The 19245-nt window shown below is 54.0% G+C and overlaps 1 protein-coding gene across 4 annotated transcripts in view; it reads left to right on the forward strand.

The window, feature by feature from the left end:
- Window positions 1-4799: 4799 nt before the first annotated feature.
- TEX264 (testis expressed 264, ER-phagy receptor) overlaps window positions 4800-19245 on the forward strand; it is a 29513-nt gene continuing 15067 nt past the window's right edge. The window contains exons 1-4 of one of the 4 annotated variants that reach the window (XM_079934386.1): window positions 4800-4984; window positions 5957-6056; window positions 8340-8631; window positions 17018-17239. In XM_079934386.1, the coding sequence (XP_079790512.1) occupies window positions 8374-8631; window positions 17018-17239 (480 nt within the window). In that variant the 5' untranslated portion in view covers window positions 4800-4984; window positions 5957-6056; window positions 8340-8373. Of the gene's footprint in view, window positions 4985-5556; window positions 5728-5956; window positions 6057-8339; window positions 8632-17017; window positions 17240-19245 lie in introns of those variants that run through there. The other 3 variants (XM_079934385.1, XM_079934387.1, XM_079934388.1) reach the window with 3 other exon arrangements.

Consider the following 19245-nt stretch of genomic DNA (forward strand, 5'->3'; position numbering starts at 1 on the left):
GGATCCCAGAAATTGTGTGTGTGTGTGTGTGTGTGTGTGTGTGTGTGTGTGTGTGTGTGTGTGGAAGGAGGGATATTTCTATGTTCACCTCTAGGAAATCACAGCAGCAAGCTCTGAGAATCCAGAAACTATCCCAGCAAGGAACCAAAACCAGTCACTGGAGGGATGGGCTTTTGAAGGTACCGGGAAGTAATGGGTGTTCTGAGTGGCAGCATGTGCCTGCTCTCTACCCAGTGGTTCCATGGGCTGGGTCTTGCTTCAACTCAGGAGAGGCCATAGTTTTGGGAGGCTGACCTGGCTAGACAAGATTTTCTTTGATATGTGCAGCTTATATTGTGTAAGGGGGTAGGGCTGGGATCATGGGAAATTAAGAGTGCTACTGGTTCCATGGTTTGTTTCGTTGTTGTTTTTTTTTATTGAACCTGAAAATACTTTGACTTTTCTGTCGTCTCTTTCTGTGTGCTGGTAGGCAAGCATGCATGCACACCAAACATAAGCATATGTGTGAGGGTAGCAGGAAATGTCTCAGAGCCCAAGAACCATGTTCTACAGTTCCTTTGATCAGAAACACTTGGTGTTGATGTCCACGCACCGTCCAGGCCTGAGTAAGGGAAGGATGGTGATAAGGGGGAGGGCAGAAGATCAGGTCTAGGTATCTTGCCTCGCTACTGTCTTCCATAGAATGTTTTCAAGGGCCTTTCAAGCCCCATCTGTCTGGTTTAGCCTAAATCCTCAGCCTAGGGAATATAGTACAATTTAATAATTCAGGATTACCATTTGTAATAATGCTTTATTCCCTTTTCTCAGTACCTTTGTAGATAAAAATTCAACAGAGACAGATTAGCCAGTTAATTGAGAAAGTAAGTGAACCATGTTGGATCCAGATATTTTTCTTCAGATTAGATATCTGCAAAGTTTTCACCCCCTTGAGTTATGCTTCTTAAGCATCTTTTGACTTAAGGATGTCTCTGGTCCTTGGAACTCTATTCCCTAGGAATTAGTGTGTGGAATCACTATATACTTGTGATTCACAACTAAATATGAAAATTTCCCACTCCAGGACATGAAGCAAATCGTTGGGGTAATATTTTGTTGATAGGTTGAAACACTCAACCAAACTTTAGCCATCTGGGTAGGACTATCACTCCCAAAGCACTCAGCAGAGCAAGGCTCTCTGCTTGTCTGTTCATGCCTGGCATTGCTCTGGAACTGAGTCCTCATCCCATGGGGAAGGTCTTCTGGGGCTTTACATTCCTTGTTCCTAGTGTTCCTGGCCATGACCCCCTTGTGCTTCTCAGTTCCCTGTGATTCCACAGAAGACCAGTCTCTCATTTCTGAGCCACGGCCTCCTATGCACCCAACTCAGTGACTCTTCCCCCATCAAAACTCCTGAGAGAAGAGCTCCTTCCCCCATTAGTTCCCCAAGAGACTTTCTGGCCCTCTGCTGACTGTTCCCAAGAAATCCACACCTCAAGGTCTGCCTGAGAAGGTTATGCTCTCCATCAGTCACCTTCAGACTCTATTTCCCTCCTACTGACTCTTCTCTGCTGTCCTGTGTATTCCACTGTGACCCCTTAATGTCTGTTCTGTGCCACTGGCTTGGCCCTAGGCCTTTTATGAATACCCGAGTCTTACGATGAACTTCCTGAGCAGGCAGTGTCCAACTTCTTTGCTCTTCAGGGACCTTAGTGTGCTCCTTTCCTCTCTCAGAGGTCTATTTGATATAGTAATCTAGTGCATTGGAGAGAGGTAGCTAGACAGGCTGCAGAGTCTGTAAGGCTGGGGGCTGGGAGTGATTTGGGTACTCTCTGTTACCACTACTGGGATAATAATCAGAAAAGAGGGGACCTCATACTGTGACCTGACCCAGGGCCCTCCCCTGGAAGAGAGCTCAGCCCAGGTTTGTGTGTGTGTGTGTGTGTGTGAGAGAGAGAGTGTATGTGTGCACACGCATGCCCTTGTGCACGTGGGTGTAAATTGTTATCTGGTTGTGTTACTCAGGGTGGGCTGGGGACTCACCAGAAGAATCCCCTCAGCCCGCCCAAGACTGTTTTTTTCCTGTACCCTCTCCAGAGGGGTCGGGGAAGGGGGTCCAGGTGGGTTGAGGGGGTCACAATGGATAACCACTAAGGCCACACTGCTGCCAGGAGGAGTGGGGTGGGGGAGAGATGAGGTGGCCCCAGGGACCTGGCACCTGGCTTTGGTTTTCCATCTTCTTTCTTCAGGACACCCCCTGAGGCCTGGGACCTGCGCCTGGCTTTGAGGAACATCTGTAGCTGGGTGTTCCAGCTGCTGGTGTGATCATGGGCTTCCCTCCTCTCTCAGCAGGGCAGGTGCTCCTGCCCCAGAGACTGGGCAACTGGCTGTTTCTATGACGTATTTATTTTTACTTGTGTTTCATGTCACTTTTTTAAAAAAGCAAACAGAACAATTGTAAGTCAGTATAACTGCCTATCAGTTTATTTCTCTTTTTGTAAAATAAAATTTAAACTGAAGAAGGCAGTGTTGTTTGATCAGGGAATTGTCTGAACAGCTGTTTGGCTGGGTGGTGGTGAAAGGGATATAACTTAGAGCATATTGGATGCTGAGATGGCACCTGTGAAGGTGGGGGGTGGGAACAGAGGGCAGACTGCTGGCAGGCTCTTTTTATGCAGTGGGGTTCATTAGGCATTTTCTGCCTTTGCTCACCTGAAGAGGACCGCATTTCCTGGCTCTAGAGGAAACAGCGAAGCTGACTCAGGGTGGCTTGAGGCTAGCTGGTCCCTCAGTCATGGCAAGTCCTGCAGGGGCAGCCCTAACTAGGCTGTGAGTGGCCAGGGATTGGGCACAGCATCAGTGCCTTCAGAGGGGGGGAGATGGCTGGTGGCAGGGTTTGCAGAGCATCTTACATTGCATGTGTGTTCTCCATTTGTCATCTGAATTAGAGGATCTAACCACTGCCTCAGAGAACTAACAAGGGCTTTGGAGCATGAAGAGGTAGGGAAGGAGGGGATGGTCTATGCTTTAGTTTCCCAAGTTTGGGGAAACATTCTCTGGAATTTACTAAGGGAGAGTTAAAGTGCTTCTGTAGGAATTCTTTGGACAGAGGAAGGCAGGAGGAGACAAAGGCCAAGTCTGGGCTCATGAGAGGAGAATATGTGCTATTGGGAGATAGGACTGGGAGTGGGGCATGGGTGAGGCAGACGGCTAGGTGATCAGCTCTGCTCAGACTTGCTGCAAGGGGTAGTGGAAAGTGCCTGGGCTACTGCCTCCTGGTGGCTAGTGGAGGCCTTGCAGGGATCCGGTGGAGATCAGGGCTTGCTTTGTTGGGAACAGCCTGCAATGAAGCCTGGGAAGCTGATGGCCTGCAGCCCCAGTCACAGGCCAACTCTACTTTCACCACAGAGGTGCTGAAGCTCCTAAGGCACACCCTGAACTCTGACGTGGGGCTCTGGAGTTCCCCAACCAAGCTAAAGGAAGTGAGCAGACAGGACAAGTTATGAAAGGGCAGCTCCAGACAACAGTTTCGTGGGAGAAGCTCATAGCTTCTGAGAAGCAGAACTGACCATACAGAGGCTGTCTGTCTCTGAGGGTACTGGCCCTTCCTCGTCTCACAGGAAATGCTTCCAAGTGTATAGTCCTCTTGCCTGGGGCACCCAAAGGGTTTGATCACGTGCCTGATGTTCATCAGCAAAACAACTGCCACGACCCTGCTAGCCCAGCCCTGAGTGCCTCTGAGGAGTCAGCTACCCATTCCGCTAGTTGGCCCAGAGCCCTGTGGGTGAGGTTCAATCTTCCCTGCCTGTGGGCAGAACAAATGTGAAGCAGAAGGAAAGGAAACCAGCTATAAGTGCCTGTGTGTGTCCAGTCTGCCCTTTGCTAGTACAGTAATGGGATCCACAAAAAGATGATTCACCTCCCAAACATCAATCCTCTATGTGAGGAGCACCAAAGTAGCACTTGGCCCCGCCTGTCTTGTAGCCAATCTTAACGAGCATAGTTGTCACCTCCCCCAGCCCCTCCACTGCAAGACTGGGCCTCTCAAGAGGGCGAGGTTTTATCTTTGGGGCCCGAGAAGAGTGCTTTGCTGTTTCTAGATCCTCAGAAATACGAGCTGAAGATTGAACCTGTCTTCAACGAACTTACAGTTGACTTGGGGGGTTATCTAGAATACTTAAGCTAGAAGGGCAGACCTGCCTCCCCCAGCTGCGTCTAGGGCACTGAGGGAGGAGCCTGGAAGGGGGGCGTTTCCCCGGTGAGCTCCAGGAGGGCGGGGCCTTGGTTTTGTTCACTTGGTATCCGCAGCCCCTAGAACTGTACTAGCAGGGAGCGGTACTCAATAAATGTTGGATGGATGAATGATCACCCCTGTGCTCCGTTTGAGGGGGGGGGGAAGGGGGAGGTAAGGGTGGAGTGTTGGAGGTAGGAAGCTGATATTTGTGCTGTCCGGAGATTGGATCCCGCTTCTTCCCTGAGCCTCAGCTGTAAAACGGGAGCAAGTGGCCAGGCCTTGCCCGGTTCCCAGGTCTGTCGCGAAGCCTCAGTGAGAGAAAGTAGCAGTAACTAGGGTGGTACAAATGCCAGGCTTTTACTGCCGTGCTGCACTTCCCAAGCCTCTTCAAACGATCCTCTCCGGTGCCGCCTTCCGGGACCCCACACTGCCTCTCTACTTCCCCTCATGCCTGGGGTGCTCTCGACAACCCAGAAGTTAAGAGGTTGTTCCTAAATCACCATCTGCAACCCAGTAGTTTGTGGGAGGCACGAAGGTACGGGGCGGGCTCGGCCCCTGACAGGCTCGGCCCCTAACAGGCTCACGTTTGTTGCCCTGGATACGGGGCGGGGCAGGCCTCTGCCCATCGGGTCCCGCGCGCACGCGCCCACGGCCACGGCCACGTCCTGCCGCGAGAGGGGGCGGAGCGAGCGTGTGCGGCGGGCGCGCGCAGGCTCCGCCGCTGAGCCCCGAGCCGCGTGCGCTGGTCGGCGTCCGCGGCGGGCGGCAGCTGAGGTGAGGGCCGGGCCGGGGAGGTGTTCACGCTGGGGCGGCTCCACGCGCGCCGAGCTCCTGGGACCTCCGTCCGCCCGGGCGCAACCTCAGGGCCTCCCGCGTCCCCACCGTCACCCCCCGCGGCCCAGCCGCTCTTTGCATCTCGTCTCGGCCACAGCTCGCCCCGGCCGGTCCAAGGGCCCGAACGCGACCTTGGACCAGCCTACTATCCCGGATCACCCTCTGCCTCGGTCACGGGTGCAGGGCACGCCCGGAGGCAAGGGAGCCAGGGAGGGCGAGGGGGTGGGGAGCACGAAGACTGAGGCTAGAACCGTACTTTAACTCCGCCCCCGTCTCCTGAGGCCGCGCCTCGAAGCGTTGGCTGCAAACTTTTAACTTCCTTTAAGTTGCAGAGGTGCCTGGGACCCCGTGAGGTCGTGGCTGAAAAGAAAAGGGCTGGGTAAATAGGCGAGGAGAGGGTGAGCAGGGGCTGGAAGCCGAGAGTGGAGGTAGCGTCCCGTCCTTCCCGCGCGGGCCCCTCAGACTCCACGTCTTCCCGCGCCCCCCGAGTGCCAAAGTTTTGCTTGCAGCGGGCGCTTTAAGGGCGAGGCCAGCCGCCGCGGCGCACGTGAGCAGCCTCGGGAAGCCAGCGCGGGGCAGCCCGCCCAGACGCTCCGCCTGGGCCTCTAACCTGAGGAGAAACCGAGGCCCGAGAGGGGTCACAACCTGCCCGGGGTCAGCGGCAGGGGTTGTGTCACGGCCAGGTGCGGTGGCTGGAGCCCTCCAGGAAGAGGGCTCTCCAAGAACAGGGATATGTGAGCAGGAGTCTAGTGAAGAGCTGACATTTTTGAGGCGGAATTTGGCTTCTGATTTCCCTAAGGGGTCTGAGGGCATGGTGGAGGGTGCAACCTTGTGGCGGGGAGAGAGTTCTTGTAGAGGCCCCTGTGGACTTTCCCTGAAAAGAGATCAGTCAGGGCAGGGTGCCCGGCTCAGTGGTTATTTTCTTTCTGCCCCCAGCCCTGGAGCACTTGGAGCGTTTGGTCCCTGCCGTGCTGGATGCCATGAGTTGCTAAAATTGAGTCTGGCTTTAGAGGTGAGCTTCCCCAGCCCTTCTCCTTCCCTTTATCTTGAGAAAAGGGGAAATTTCCATTGCCCTGCCTCCTTCCTGGGCTGACCAAAGCTCTGCGGCCCCCAGGTACCTTTCACCCCTCTTTTGGGCAGTTTAGGAGGTGAGAGAGAAATGTGGGAACTAAGCTCCTTTCAGGAGACAGGGAGTGTGCAGCTGAGAGGATGGGGGTAGGTCACAGTGAGGGCTGATCACTCCCAAGATGAGTGGGAGCCTTAGATGCTGAGAACTTCCAGCTGAGAGCCTTGGGTTCAGAGATGTCCAACGTGGATTAAATGCTTGGGCTTTTCTGGAAGTCTTGTTCCCAGGGAGGAGAGAGAAAGTGGAAGTGGGGGCCTAGAATCAGACTACCTGGATTCCCATTGCCTGCATTTTGTCCAGGTGGCTCTATTTAGTACCTTTGTGACCTTGGGCAAGGCTCTTAATCTCTAACCACTTGTTTTCTGATCCATATCCACTTGGTTTTGAGGATTAATGAAGTATCTGTGTTTCAACGTTTAGACAGTGCCTAGCATATAGTAAGTACTAAGTGGAAGATTCATCATCATTATCATCAAAGAAAACAGGAGTGAAACTAGCTGGGGGCCAGGAACAGGGGTCAATGAGAAGACCAGTGTGAGACACCTCAAGGTCATGATGCCAAAGGTTTAGAAGTTTACTTTGCGTTTTTTGTGAGACAAACACGGTGTGCACATTGACTCCAAAGACAGTTTTTCAGCAAAAAATTTTGATACCCAGAACCCACAGGGAACAAATTATTCCATACAGCTGTTTTCCATAGGGTCAACATGTTGACTTTCAGCTCCTAAAGCTTTTAAAATTTTAAGTACTTGGGGTGAGAATGTTCTTCCAATGGGTCAGATGCTTCCATTCCTCTTTAAATAGTCTTCTCTGTGGTGCGATTTTTTTCCCCCCCTGGGTGACGCAGGTCAAGCCCTCTGTGTAAGAGGGTTAGTTTTCTGGCCCCAAGTTTCATGGAGTTCCGGGCAGTCTGTCTTGAATGGCTTATACACCAACCTATGTGTTGTGTCGCTAGGCCTGCTCTTTGATAGCTTCTCTGCTTTTTATTTTTTTCTCCCCTGAAACAAGTATCTTTATTGCTTGTACCATGCAAATAGCAAATACGGGAAACAGGGAAAGGCCATTGAGGAAGAGGGAGAATTGTCAGATAAATGACATACACAAAAAGGAAAAAAGACACCCCTGCCCTGCCCCAGCATACCTACCCCAGGATGGCTTCCTGTAAACTACCTAGTACAGGAGGTCAGGTGGGGAGATCAGAACCACAAAAACTGAATTCCAAATATCTGGAGATGTTGGGGAGAAGGGAAGGAAGGGGGAGGGACAGGGCAGCAAGTGGACCCCAGGTGTGGCTCCCTGCCAGGCTAGCACCCCTCCACCATAGGATGAAATGCTCCAGCCGTGGGTAACTTTCACAGCTACCTGTTGTGTCTCCACTTCTAGCAGTCTTTTCCTCCTCCTCTTCCTTGCTGTTTCTAATCTATGGACTGGGAAAGTGAGATGAAGCTTGTTAGCACCGGTAGCTCCGCTCAAGTCTGGGAAGCATAGTGCTAGACTTTGTTCTGCCTGCTCAGGCTATTTTAACCTCGTCTCTCCTTTGGTTCTGGGTGGGTGAGCTTGTTGGAAAGCAGTATTTCACGGGCCAGATGTGCTTAGCAGAGGAGAGCTTCCTACAAGAGTCCCTTCCTGTGGCACATTTTTCCCCCTGACGTTTTGTTCCTTATGGTTTCCCTGTTTTTAAATTCGTGTTTGGGCCCTGTGCTTGCCTGTCCTCCCTCTGGCAGTGGCCCATGAGGCTTGGGGAGTCTGGGCAGGCAGTGTGGCTCAGTTGTGGTAAGAAATAAGGAAGAGGCAATGTGGGGAAAAGGCAGGCTGGCTGACGTCTGGCCCAGCAGGGGTGACTGGTCAGGGCCAGGAGTATGTCCCTGGCTGACTCACTCCTGTGCCCCTCTATGACTCAGCTACCCCAGGTGTGACCAAGGCTGCCAGCTGACAGAGCTGCTCTGAGAGCCTCACAGTTGTGATTAAGAAATAAAGAGGCTTGTAGCTTCAGTCATCCTTTGTAACTCCCTTCTAGGTCACTCTGTGTGTAAACACCTCTGGCTCCTGCCTCTCCCACATCAGAGTACCCAAGGCAGGGCTGAGGTTGGGCCAGAACTGGCTGGCGGGAAGGTGGGCACATTGGTCAGACAGGCTACCAGCCACCTCTTCCTTCTGTCTCCTTTGCAGCTGCCTTGGGGTGCGGCGTGGGGGGCACAGAGCCATGTCGGACCTGCTACTCCTGGGCCTGATTGGGGGCCTCACTCTGCTGCTGCTGCTGACGCTGCTGGCCTTTGCTGGGTACTCAGGGCTGCTGGCCGGGGTGGCAGTGAGTGCTGGCTCACCCCCCGTCCGCAACGTCACCATGGCCTACAAGTTCCACGTGGGGCCCTATGGTGAGACTGGGCGGCTTTTCACAGAGAGCTGCAGTGTCTCCCCCAAGCTCCGCTCCGTTGCCGTCTACTATGACAACCCCCGCATGGTAAGGAGCCTCCTGGGCCCTGGCTGGGGTTCTACCCCATGGACAGACATGGGGCAGGGCTACTTGGGCACGGGGTGTTCTGGTTTCTGGGGAGGGGTGGGAAAATCGTTGAGCTGGCTATGCACACCACCTCCTCTCTGAGCTTGAAGCTCCTTCCAGATTTAATCTGGACTTCTGCTCCAGATTTCTATATATGCTGGCTTTCTACTTGTCACGATATGCTGGCTTTCTACTTGTCACGATCTAATTTTCCTGGCTTGTCTCTGCCCATGGACTTCTGAGTGCAGGGGGCCACACCACTGTGAGTCCCTAGCCTCTGAGGGGGCGTTGGACTGTTGCCTCCTCTTCTCTCCCTCCCTCAGCCCCATTTGAAGCCAGCACTCTAAGACCAGACCATTTCAGATGCTACCCTCTCTTTGAGGTCATATCATGTTTCTTTGACTTCCCTCTTTCAGCTCTTGTGCTGAAAGAAGGTGGAATCTTCCAGCCATTATGGTGGCCCCTGGCCCAGGGATAAGGCATTTCTTTGGACATCAAGCTGCCTGGTTGGGAGAGTGCTTTGGGGGCAGGTGGAGCCAGGTGAGCTGTCCAGAATGTCCAAGATGCTGGGGTCAGAGACTAACCTGACATCAGTGACACCCTGTAGGCATATGGCTGTATTTACAGCCTGTGGTGAATCAGGACTCACCAATATGGCCTCCTGCCATGCCATGAGGTGGTGCTGCCCACAGCTGTATTGGGCTGGCAGCTCTGCCAAGGGTTCTTCAGCCTCCAGCTCTGAGCCTTGGCACACCAGGCATTGAGAATCCCCAGCTCTGATGTTCTTGCCTGGAGAGCTCAAGTGGGCAAGGCCTGTAGCCTCCATACCATGTGCTGAACAGGCCTCAATGGGGTACTCAGTCGAAACAAGGGTGTGCTGACTCCCTCTCTGTGCCAGGTTCTGCTTGACACCTGCACTCTGGAGATGAACAGACGTGGCCCTGCCCTCAGGAAGCTTTGTGTGGTTGGCAAGTCAGCCCTGTACAGATGCATCTCCAGCAAGACACTGTGTTCAGTGCTCACAGAACTTTGAGCGAGCTGTGGGTTTGCCTCAAGTCTGCCAGGGAGGCTCAGAGAGGAGGTCTTCTGTCATGAGTAGAATTTTGCTCTACTGGAAAGGGTCTCCTGGCTAAGGGAACTGCAAAGTGCAGGCCTGCAGATGTCGGCTGACAGAGGAAGTGTGGCAAGTGAACACGTGGTGGGCGGAGAAAGATGTAGAAGGGTTTGCTGGGCCAGGTGGTAGGAGGTACAGTAGGTTGGGAGGAAAGGTACAGCACAATTTGCCACCTTTGATTTAGGAAACTAAGTGGATGGCAGGTGGAGGAGGGAAGGAGACGAGGCAGGGGGCCATCGAGGAGATTGGGCTGGGTCTGGGTGAGAGGTGATATGGCCTGGTTGAGGGATGAGTAGACATTGAGGTTTTGAGGTCACATGGCTCGGAGATGGCACTAACTGACAGTCAAGAACACTGGGGCCCAAGTGGGATGGGGCAGGCATTGGGCTATGGGAAGCTCCTAGACCAGATGCCGGGCCCCCACCCTTGCAGAGGTCTCTTGTGTAAGTCCCTTTCCCTCCTCTACCCTCCCCTGGACCCTGCCCCTCCTTCCACATCTGACCCAGTTGGAACCCTCTGCAAGACCTCAGTGGGAGGGATGAGGGTCCTTGCAGCTGCCTCTTTCCTCACCCGCATGTCCTGTTCCAGAAGCAGTACATCGCCTCTTGAGTTGGAGGTGCTAATTCCAGAATGGGAAAGGGCCAAGGCAGCACGGTACCTTTGGGTCATTGCTGGAGGCTGGTTCAGGGAAAAGTGAGATAGAAGAATCCTGGCATGGGACACTCTCCCTATGGCCTCCTGACCCAGCCACCTCCAAGCAGCCCACTGTACAGCTCTCCTGGAGGTGTGGTGGACTGTCTGAGGTGGTGGGACTTGGGTTTCCAGGGTTGGCTGGACACAGCCCAACTTTGATACCAGTCTGGGGGCCCATGGCCTGAGAGGACAGACTCAAGGTTAGCAGTTCTGGGTTTTGATTCTGTCTCACCACTGTCCTGCTGTGTGGTATTGGGCATACCACATACCCTCTCTGAGCCTCCATTTCCTCATCTGCAGAGTAATGTTAAAAATACTGCTTATAGGTAGGCTGGCAAGGGTTAAATTAAGTGACATAGGTGAGCCATTCACCCCAGTACCTTGCCCTCAAGAAGTTGTTGTAACAACAACAAAAAATGGGTGGAAAAAACACTCATGCTACTTAGGTGTGATGAGGGGTTGTTAGGCTGGGCACTCATAACCCAGGCTTAGACCCTAGGCCTGGCTGTGACCATCTGGTTGGCACAGAGAATGAATATATATGTCTAAAAGTGGCCCCTCTGATCCTGTCCATCCCAGTCCTTGGTCACTCTGGAAGAAACTTGTGTCCCTATTCAGAGCTGGGTCACACCCTGGCACCTGCGATGGCTCACCTGCCTGGCAGAGATCCTAAAAGGTTCAGGGAACCCTGGACCCCCAGGCTTCAGGTGCTCATGGCTATCACAGACTATCTGGTCCATAAGGAACTGAAGCCTCTGGGTCCACACTGCTGATATTATAGAGGAGGAGACTAAGGAGCAGTTAGCAGGAGTTGTGGTACTATCTGAGTTTACTCATGCTTTTTTATTTTCATTTAGCAAATATTTGAGCACCCTGTCTGTGCCACTCTGTCCTGGGCACTGCTGCACAGTGGGGACCAAGGGGCCCAGCCCTCAGGCCATCTCAGTGGGGGTGGGGGGTGTCAGGGAAGCCTGAAGGACAGGCCTCATCCAGTCCTGGAGAAGGCCAAGAAGCCAAACTTTCTGCTCCCCAGCTGCCTCCTACAGCAGTGTCCAGCATGGGGCCCTGCATAATATGGTTCACAGAAAGAAGGGACAGGATGTAGGCTGAGCTGTGGAGTGTCCCATCCCCATTCCACCCTCCCCAGCACAGCACAACACAACAGGAGCCAGAACCTGCTTCTCTGAGTGTGGGAGGAAGTGAGGCTATTTCAGGTTCTGTGAGTGGGGCAGTGAGTGACCAGGTGAGAGGTGGCCATGTGCTCTGGGTGCCGCCCACCCCCGTGAGATATAGACTGACAGCTCCCCAGCCACACCCCTTCCAGGCCTTAGCTGGACAGAAGGAGGCTGGTTCCTGAGAAAGGCCTGGTGAGGCTCCCCTGGTCTGTCTCTGGGCTCAGGAAGTGACACAGAGAAGGGTACCAACAAGGCAAGATTGTGGCGATTGCAGTGGACCATTTCATATGAGATGCTGCTTGAGCATATATCCTGGAGATACATATGTATGTCTGTATGTCAGTTAGCCACCCAGCCCTATATTTTGGAGTTCTCATGGGATAAGCCTGTAAGATCTGGGCGAGTGGTTCTTGTGGTGCAGGAAGAGGGATTCCGTTCTTCATCCCTGAGGGCCTTGGTGGAGGTGGGGGGAAGGAAGGAAGGAGCATGTGGCAAGAAGTTGACAGACTCTGGCAGTGGCTCATAGGTGTCCCTCTCCTCTCCAGGATGCCACATTCATGGAGTGTGGCCATTTCCTCTTTTTTTTTTTTTAAGTCAATGATTTTTTTTTTTTTATATTTGTTTGTTTGTTTGGCTACACCGGGTCTTAGTTGTGGCACACAGGCTCCCAGTCTCAGCATTCGGGATCTAGTTCCCTGACCAGGGATTGAACCCTGGCCCCCTGCATTGGGAGTGCTGGGTCTTAACCACTGGACCACCAGGGAAGTCTTGTCATTTCCTCTTCTAAGTGCCAAGGGAAGGGGGTGATTCCAGAGTCAATCAAGGATCTGTCCCCACCTCTCCACCCGCCCCCTCAGCACACGCACAGACACACACACACAGATCCAGTTCTGTCCTGCCTTTGTATAGTTCTGCCCTCTCTCTCCTGCTTGGACAGTGACTTTTGCCTCCCCTCCTGGGCCTAGTTCCTCTGGGAGCCTTGGGTGTTGGGAAGGAGGTGGAGAGGACCCTGAGCATCTTATTTGATCCTAACCAGTTCTGGCCTGTTAACAGGCCCTAATGGCTGGGCTGCTGTTCCTGTGCCCATGGGCCTGTCCTGTCTGCCAGCCTGGCCCTCCTCCTCCTGCCCCACCCTCTGCTGCCACCGCCTCCGCTGCTGTGTTTGGGGCTTAAGTAACCTGCCTGCTTGCCTGCCCTTGTGGGGAGCTTGGCTGAGGCCGGTGGGGCATGGCAGCCTGTTCAGCTCACCTGGGGAAGGCCTAGGAGGGAGTGCTGCCTCCAGGCATGGAGGAGTTTGGGGAGGGGACTGGTGACGGTTGGGTACTGCCTTTAGTGAACTAGACCACACTGAAGTTTCTTTTTCCCCCTAGTCCACTGAGAATCGGTTTACGGTCACCACGTCTGCAGGGGCTGAGGCCAGTAAGAGTTTTCTGACGTAGGCCTGTGCCGTACTTCCCCTTCAGTATATGTGGGGATGGTGCCCCCTGCTCTCCCTGGAGGCACTGAGGTCACATGGAGCCTGGGAAGGGGTGGGGTGAGGGAGTAAGATTTCCCAGGATTGAGCCCTCAACAAGGGCAATGGGAATGTGAGCTGAGCTGATGCTTCCTGGAGGCCCAGGCCATCGCCTACCCCAGGTACCCTGTGATGATTTTCTGCTAGATGGAATCTAGGTTTCTGCTCACAGCAGGTTAACTGTGGGCCCCTGTGGAAAGGTGGGCTGGGTAGTCTGGCCAGGGAGGAGTCAAGGTATCCCTCTGGGTCTGGGATTGGCAGACAGTGCAGCTGTCCCAGTCAGATTATGCAGGTTATGGACCTGGGGTGGCCCATTTCTAGTGAACCCAAAGGCTGGGTTTGGTCTGGGCTAGCTGACACCATTTTTTTCTTCCTGGATCCTGGAATTTATTGATCTTGTCCAGTTTCCAGATTCAGTGAGGTCTTGGCCAGGCAGAGACCCTCTCTTCGCTATGGCCTCACACAGCAGGGTCAGCAAGGTACTGCAAGGCCTCTCCAGAAGGGGCAGTAGGGCCAGCTTGTACCCGGAAGCTGTAGGTTCCAAGCAGACTGTGCTCTTCTTAGAATGCTAGGACTCAAGAGGCCTCACAGCCTGAAGGAGATAACTCTGGTATCTCTTTCCTAGCACTTTTGCTCTGAGGGCAGATTCTGGATGGGCCTGCCTTACTGAAATTGGTGGTGGGTCTGGCCACTGCCCTGTCTCCCTGGTATGGTTCCTTGCTGGTGCTAGTTCTGGTCCAGCTCTTGTTCTAGTCATAGGTACCCAGAGAAATGACTGATACAGGGAAGAAAGGGAGAAGACAGAACTGGAAGGCCCAGCCTGCCCTTCGAAGATCAGGCCCAAATAAAGACATTGTATTGAACCAAGGTGGGTGGGGTTTCTAGCCATCAAGACACTCCTGCTTTCTGGGCCCTTGACCATCTCAGTGGGCCATTCCCCTGGAGGTAGGCCTGGGCTCTCCTGGGAGCCCAGGAAAGCCTTCCCCTGCTCTGAGACCAGCCTTGCCACTCCCCAGCCTGTCTTAGGCCCTGCCCCATCTCCTCCTTGCTGGTGCCTGGTTCAGATGTCTCCCAGCTCCCGCTTGGTATGGGGCTGCTTAGCAGGTGGTGGGCTTGCTGGGTAACCTCCGAGTCTGCCCCTTAGCCACTTGGACAGGGGAAGGGGCAGGAAGTGTTCTCACTTCTGGAATTGAAAAGTTGCTCAGGCAGGAAGGGAGTCCCTGTGCCCAAGATCTCAGGAGCCCTGTCTCCTTATTAGCTGCTTCCCTCCCCCATGACAAGAGTTCCTCCTTTTTCAAGGGAGAGGGAGAGGAGGTTTGCTCATGATGCAGAGCCTGTGCGAGGAGGTTTATGCATGCATGCCTGTACTATCGCTGAAGAACTTCTGTGCACAGGATCCTGGACCTTTCTGCCTAGAGCCCCGGAGTGGTGGGGAGGAGAGGCCACCAGTTACAGTGCAGCAGAAGACCTGCTCCCTCTGGTGGGCATTTTGGGATCAGAGAGGAGGAGCTGCTTAGTGAGGAGCAACAGAGGCTTTCAGGAGGAAGGTTGAGCTGAGTCTTGAAGGATGGTTGAGTTTCCCAGGCAGAAAGAACTCTGCAGTAGGGTTATGAGGACATTTCAGGCAGAGGAAGTAGCCTACGCAAAGGGAGGAAGCATGGGAGGATGTGGCATGTTTGGGGAGCTGCAAATAGTTCTGTGTGGGGGTGTGGTGGGAGAGGAGGCTGGTAAGGCTGGCTGGCCAGAGCCCGGATTTGTCTCTCCCTCTGCCACTCACATGATTAGTGGGCACCTGCCCACCTGGGTCTTGGCCCCTACTCAGGCCTAGGGATGCAGAAAAGGAGTGCTAGGTCAGTGTGTGGACAAATCCAGGCAGTGTGTTGTGTGGGCCACCCTGAGACAGCCTTGCATGCTGGCCTCGGAAGTTTCATCATAGAGGTGAATTGGGATCCATTGAGAGGTTCTAAGCAGGATGATCACAGGTGTTCTGGTGCCTTTGGGGGACTGAGAAGGATGTGGAGCTGGAAGGTCCGTGAGGGCTGCTGAGGTGATCAAGACCCTGGGACCCAAACCCAGGCAGGCCAGGTGTTGGAGAGGAGATTACCAATTGACCTTCCATCCATTTCTCTGTTTAACCTGTATTGGATGTTTCTTTTGTATAGCATAGGTCGCTAGGGTTAGTTAGGAACATGAAGATGGGCTTTGCCACAGACACTGTCCTTTGGTCTGTCAGCAGGCGGCCTGCCAGAGCCACCTGCCTTTCTGGCCATCCTCAAGTCTTGGGTGTGAATGGGGCAGTGGCACCATCTAGAGACAAGAGGTGGTACTGCAGTGCTCTCCAGCGCCTCTGGGTGGGGTGGGAGGAGCGTGAGGTTGAGAGAACTGACTGAGCTGCAAGGTTGACTTGATCTGGGTAAGAGTTTACAGCACAGTATTGGAGTCTGTGGGGGTTGCCATTGAGCCACCCTGAGAGGCTCTCCAAGAGGGTGTTTGGACCTGAAGGATGGGCAGGGAGGAGCTACATGTTCAGAGTTTTGGGTAGATGGGCATCCTGGGCCAATGGTTACGTGTTTGGCCAGTGTCATAGCTACTAATAACTGACAACAAGTATGGAGCACTTGCTGAACCATGCTCAGTCCTCCTGTGAAGTATCTCACAATTCTGTAAGTTGGTATCGAGGAACTGGGGCTTCAGGAAACCAAGGGACTCATCCAGAGCACAGGACTCAAGATTCACACCCAGGCCTGCCTCTCTTCAGAGTTGTGGTCCTGACCACTGCACCGTATTGCCTGCCACGAGAGCCCTGAGTTATGCTTAATGACATAGGATTCAAGGGGACCAGGGCTGCAGAGAGTGGGAGGTGACCCCCAGGGACTACGCAGAGGTGGGAGTCAGTGCCCAAGTTTCAGGCAAAGTGAGACTCTGCATTGGCCAGGGTAGGAAGGCAGAGCAGGCCTGAGACACCCCTGGGGGATTGTTGACAGGACTTGGAAGGGGCCAATGGGAGGGCAGAGACAGGTAAGAATGACTTCACGGTACTGGGAAAGGAGGCTGAGGAGAAGAGCAAGTGGAGGTAGAAGGAGTTTAAATTTAGGGGTCAGTGGCCCCTGAGTAGGGCCTTCAGATTGAGGAAAACCTGGGATAGAGAGCAAAAGGTCTGTGGTAAGTCTTTTGGATTTAGGAAGAGATACCCCTGGGGGCTGGTACAGATTCAGGTGTCAGGAGGTGAGACAAACTGGGACCCCTGATACCAGAAGGAAAAGCAAGTGCTGGCCCTTTCAGGCCTGGAGTTAGGCCTAGGAAGTGTTGGAGACTCACGTAGGAGCCCTTACCTGGGTGGGGTTTGTGGGAGCCAGGGGAGGGAGGGGAGCAGAGTGAAGTGAAGTGTAGGTACTAGGGGTCCAGGGAGACTTAGGGGGAACCAGCAGTCTCAGCTAAGAAGGGGCTTGGGAAGTGGGGCAGGGTTTAGGATAGGGTGTGGGTTGGAGAGGAGATATTGAGGCCCTGGTGATGATGGCTGGCCCTGCCTAAGAGCCTGGGGAAGAGGATCTCACACAGTTTGATCAGCAACCCAGAGTTCAGTTCTGCTTCCTGACCAGCCCTTCTGTGGCCCCTCCACAGCTGGCAGGAGCCTGCCCTGTGCAATGGAGGGATGGAGAGTCCTGCAGCGGGATGCCACAGGCCGGGTTTCAGCAGGAAATAGGAAATCATCTCCATTATGGTGTCTGGGGCTGCGTGGCTTGTTGGAGCTAGTGGTTCTGCCAGGCCCAAGCTGGCACAGAAGCCAGGAAGCAGGAGGTCTGTGGGCCTCCTTCCTTTGCCCAGCCCTGACACCCTGCTCTGCTTCCCCAGGTGCCCTCTGAGAAGTGCCGCTGTGCGGTGGGCAGCATTCTGAGTGAAGGTGAGGAGTCACCCTCCCGTGAGCTCATCCGACTCTATCAGAAATTTGGCTTCAAGGTGTTCTCTTTCCCGGCACCTAGCCATGTGGTGATGGCCACCTTCCCCTACACCACACCCCTGTCCATCTGGCTGGCTACCCGCCGTGTCCATCCTGCCCTGGACGCCTACATCAAGGTGAGACACAAGTCTGGTGTGTGTGTCAGGGGGCAGCCAGTCCTTTGAGTGGGTGCTGGGGAGGCCTGCCTAGCCTGGGAGGAAGAGGCTGTTTGGGGAGGGCAGCACCTCGTGGAGCAGGTGCCTGTGGAGCTAGGAAGATGGGCAGAGGCTGCTGGCATTTCTTCCATACACCCGAGACCTCTTGGGCCCCAAGCATCTCCCAGGAGTACGGGTAGTTTATTCAGAAACCCAGTCTTGTCATTTAAGCTCTGACTTGGAACAAAGACATCCTTAGTGCTCAGCCCCCACTCCAGACCCACCCTGTCCCTATCCTGCTGGGCCCTGCAGAGCAAGGGCCCTGAGACAAACTTTCCCTGTTGTAAATTACTCCTCCTCTAAAACATTTTGTAAACTTGGGTGCTAGGGAAATGATCCCAATTTGGGCTTGGAAGTGATCGTTTATTCATCTGTTCAACTTGTATTTATTGAGTGTCTGTGCTAGGTGCTATGCTGGATGTGGTGTGACATACTGGTGCATGAAATAGGCATTTACAGTGAGGTGTGGAGATAGGTAATAACGTCAAACAAAAACGGGATACATGCTAGGAAAGTACAGGGTGAGAAAAGGCGGGGAACCAAGTGCACAGAGTGGTCAGGGACAGCCTCTCGGAGGAGGTAACTTCTCAGGCAAAATCCTAGAAGAGCCCTTGGAGGGGCGGTAAGAATGTTCTAGGCAGAGCTAGGGTGAGGAGCGTGGGTTTGATCTAAAGGCAGTGGGAAGTCACTGCAGAGTTCCAGCCAGGATCCGAGCTGCGCCTTTGCAAGATGGGCTCTGCTGTCGTTGGGAAGGGTAGGGCTGGACCATGGCTCATGGGGGCCGGGTGGAGGTGCTTTGAAGCTGTTATGAATCCTGCCGTGCATGGCGGCATCTTGGGCTGGGGCAGTAGCTGTAGAGATGCAGACAAGGGTGGAGACTGACAATTTGTTTTGGAGGTAGAACTGATGGATTTGTGGATGTGTTGGATGATGGGCAGGGGAAGGAGTGGGAGGAGTCACAAGTCGCAGTCCCCTCTGGGCAGGGCAGGTGGGTGAGCGTGTAGTGGTGCTTTCTACTGTGGTATGCAGGGCGGAGGGAGGAACTGGTTTGGGGGGCCAGCTCTGTGGGCTGTGTCAGGGAATCTGCCTGAGGGACCTCTTAGATGGGGTGTGGAGTCCACAGTGATGTGTGTAGTCTGGAGTTCAGAGAGGATTGGGCTGGTGAATATGTTTGGTGACGTGAGCCTATTGACAGTATTTGCCCTGGAGGGTGGCTGAGGCAGCAAAGTGTACAGAGGGCATGGCCAGTGTGGCTGGGATCAGGGAACAGGAGAAAAAAGTTAGCAAGAATGTGAACTTGACGGTTTTGGAAGAACCTGGTGGCTTGTTCTCCAGAGCAGCTTGGGAAAAGGGACAGGGCCTTGGTGATGGAAATGGGAGTTCAGACACAACCTGGTTAAGTGTCTGGTATCAGGGCTTGGGAATGAAGAAATGGGGCCCTGGGTCACCAGCTGTGGCCTTCGTGGGCAGAGACAGGAAGAAGAAACAGGAGGGCTGCTGTGGTAGGGAAGGGGCATGGGGAGGATGGAGGAGGATTTCCTTTGTGAGCTGGAGGTTGGCAGCCAGAAGGGTGCTGGGCGTGGGGTCGGGCCGGAGGCTGAGGGGCAGGGTGAGGCAGGAGGTGGGGGAGCTGACTGGTGTTGAGGGCAGGAAGAGAGACATCAGTGCCTAAGGCCTGCTCAGCATTTCACCCAAGGAAGGGCTGGTGTGTGGTGTCTCTGGTCTTGTCTGTGTCATCCTCAGCTTCAAGGGCCAGTCTGGAGGAGCACCCCTGGGAAGAGACTTTCTGGGTTCCAGACCTCAGAACAGGACATGTGGTGTGGTGGCGAGCAACTCAGCCACCACAGCCTTTTCTTGGCTTCAGGGGTTTATTTTTAGACACCTTTGTCCAAATTTCCTGGCCCCTGACAGCTTCACAAGTTGCCTGG

The sequence above is a fragment of the Stenella coeruleoalba genome (genome assembly GCF_951394435.1).
Source record: "Stenella coeruleoalba genome assembly, chromosome: 10".
Classification (NCBI taxonomy): Eukaryota; Metazoa; Chordata; class Mammalia; order Artiodactyla; family Delphinidae; genus Stenella; species Stenella coeruleoalba.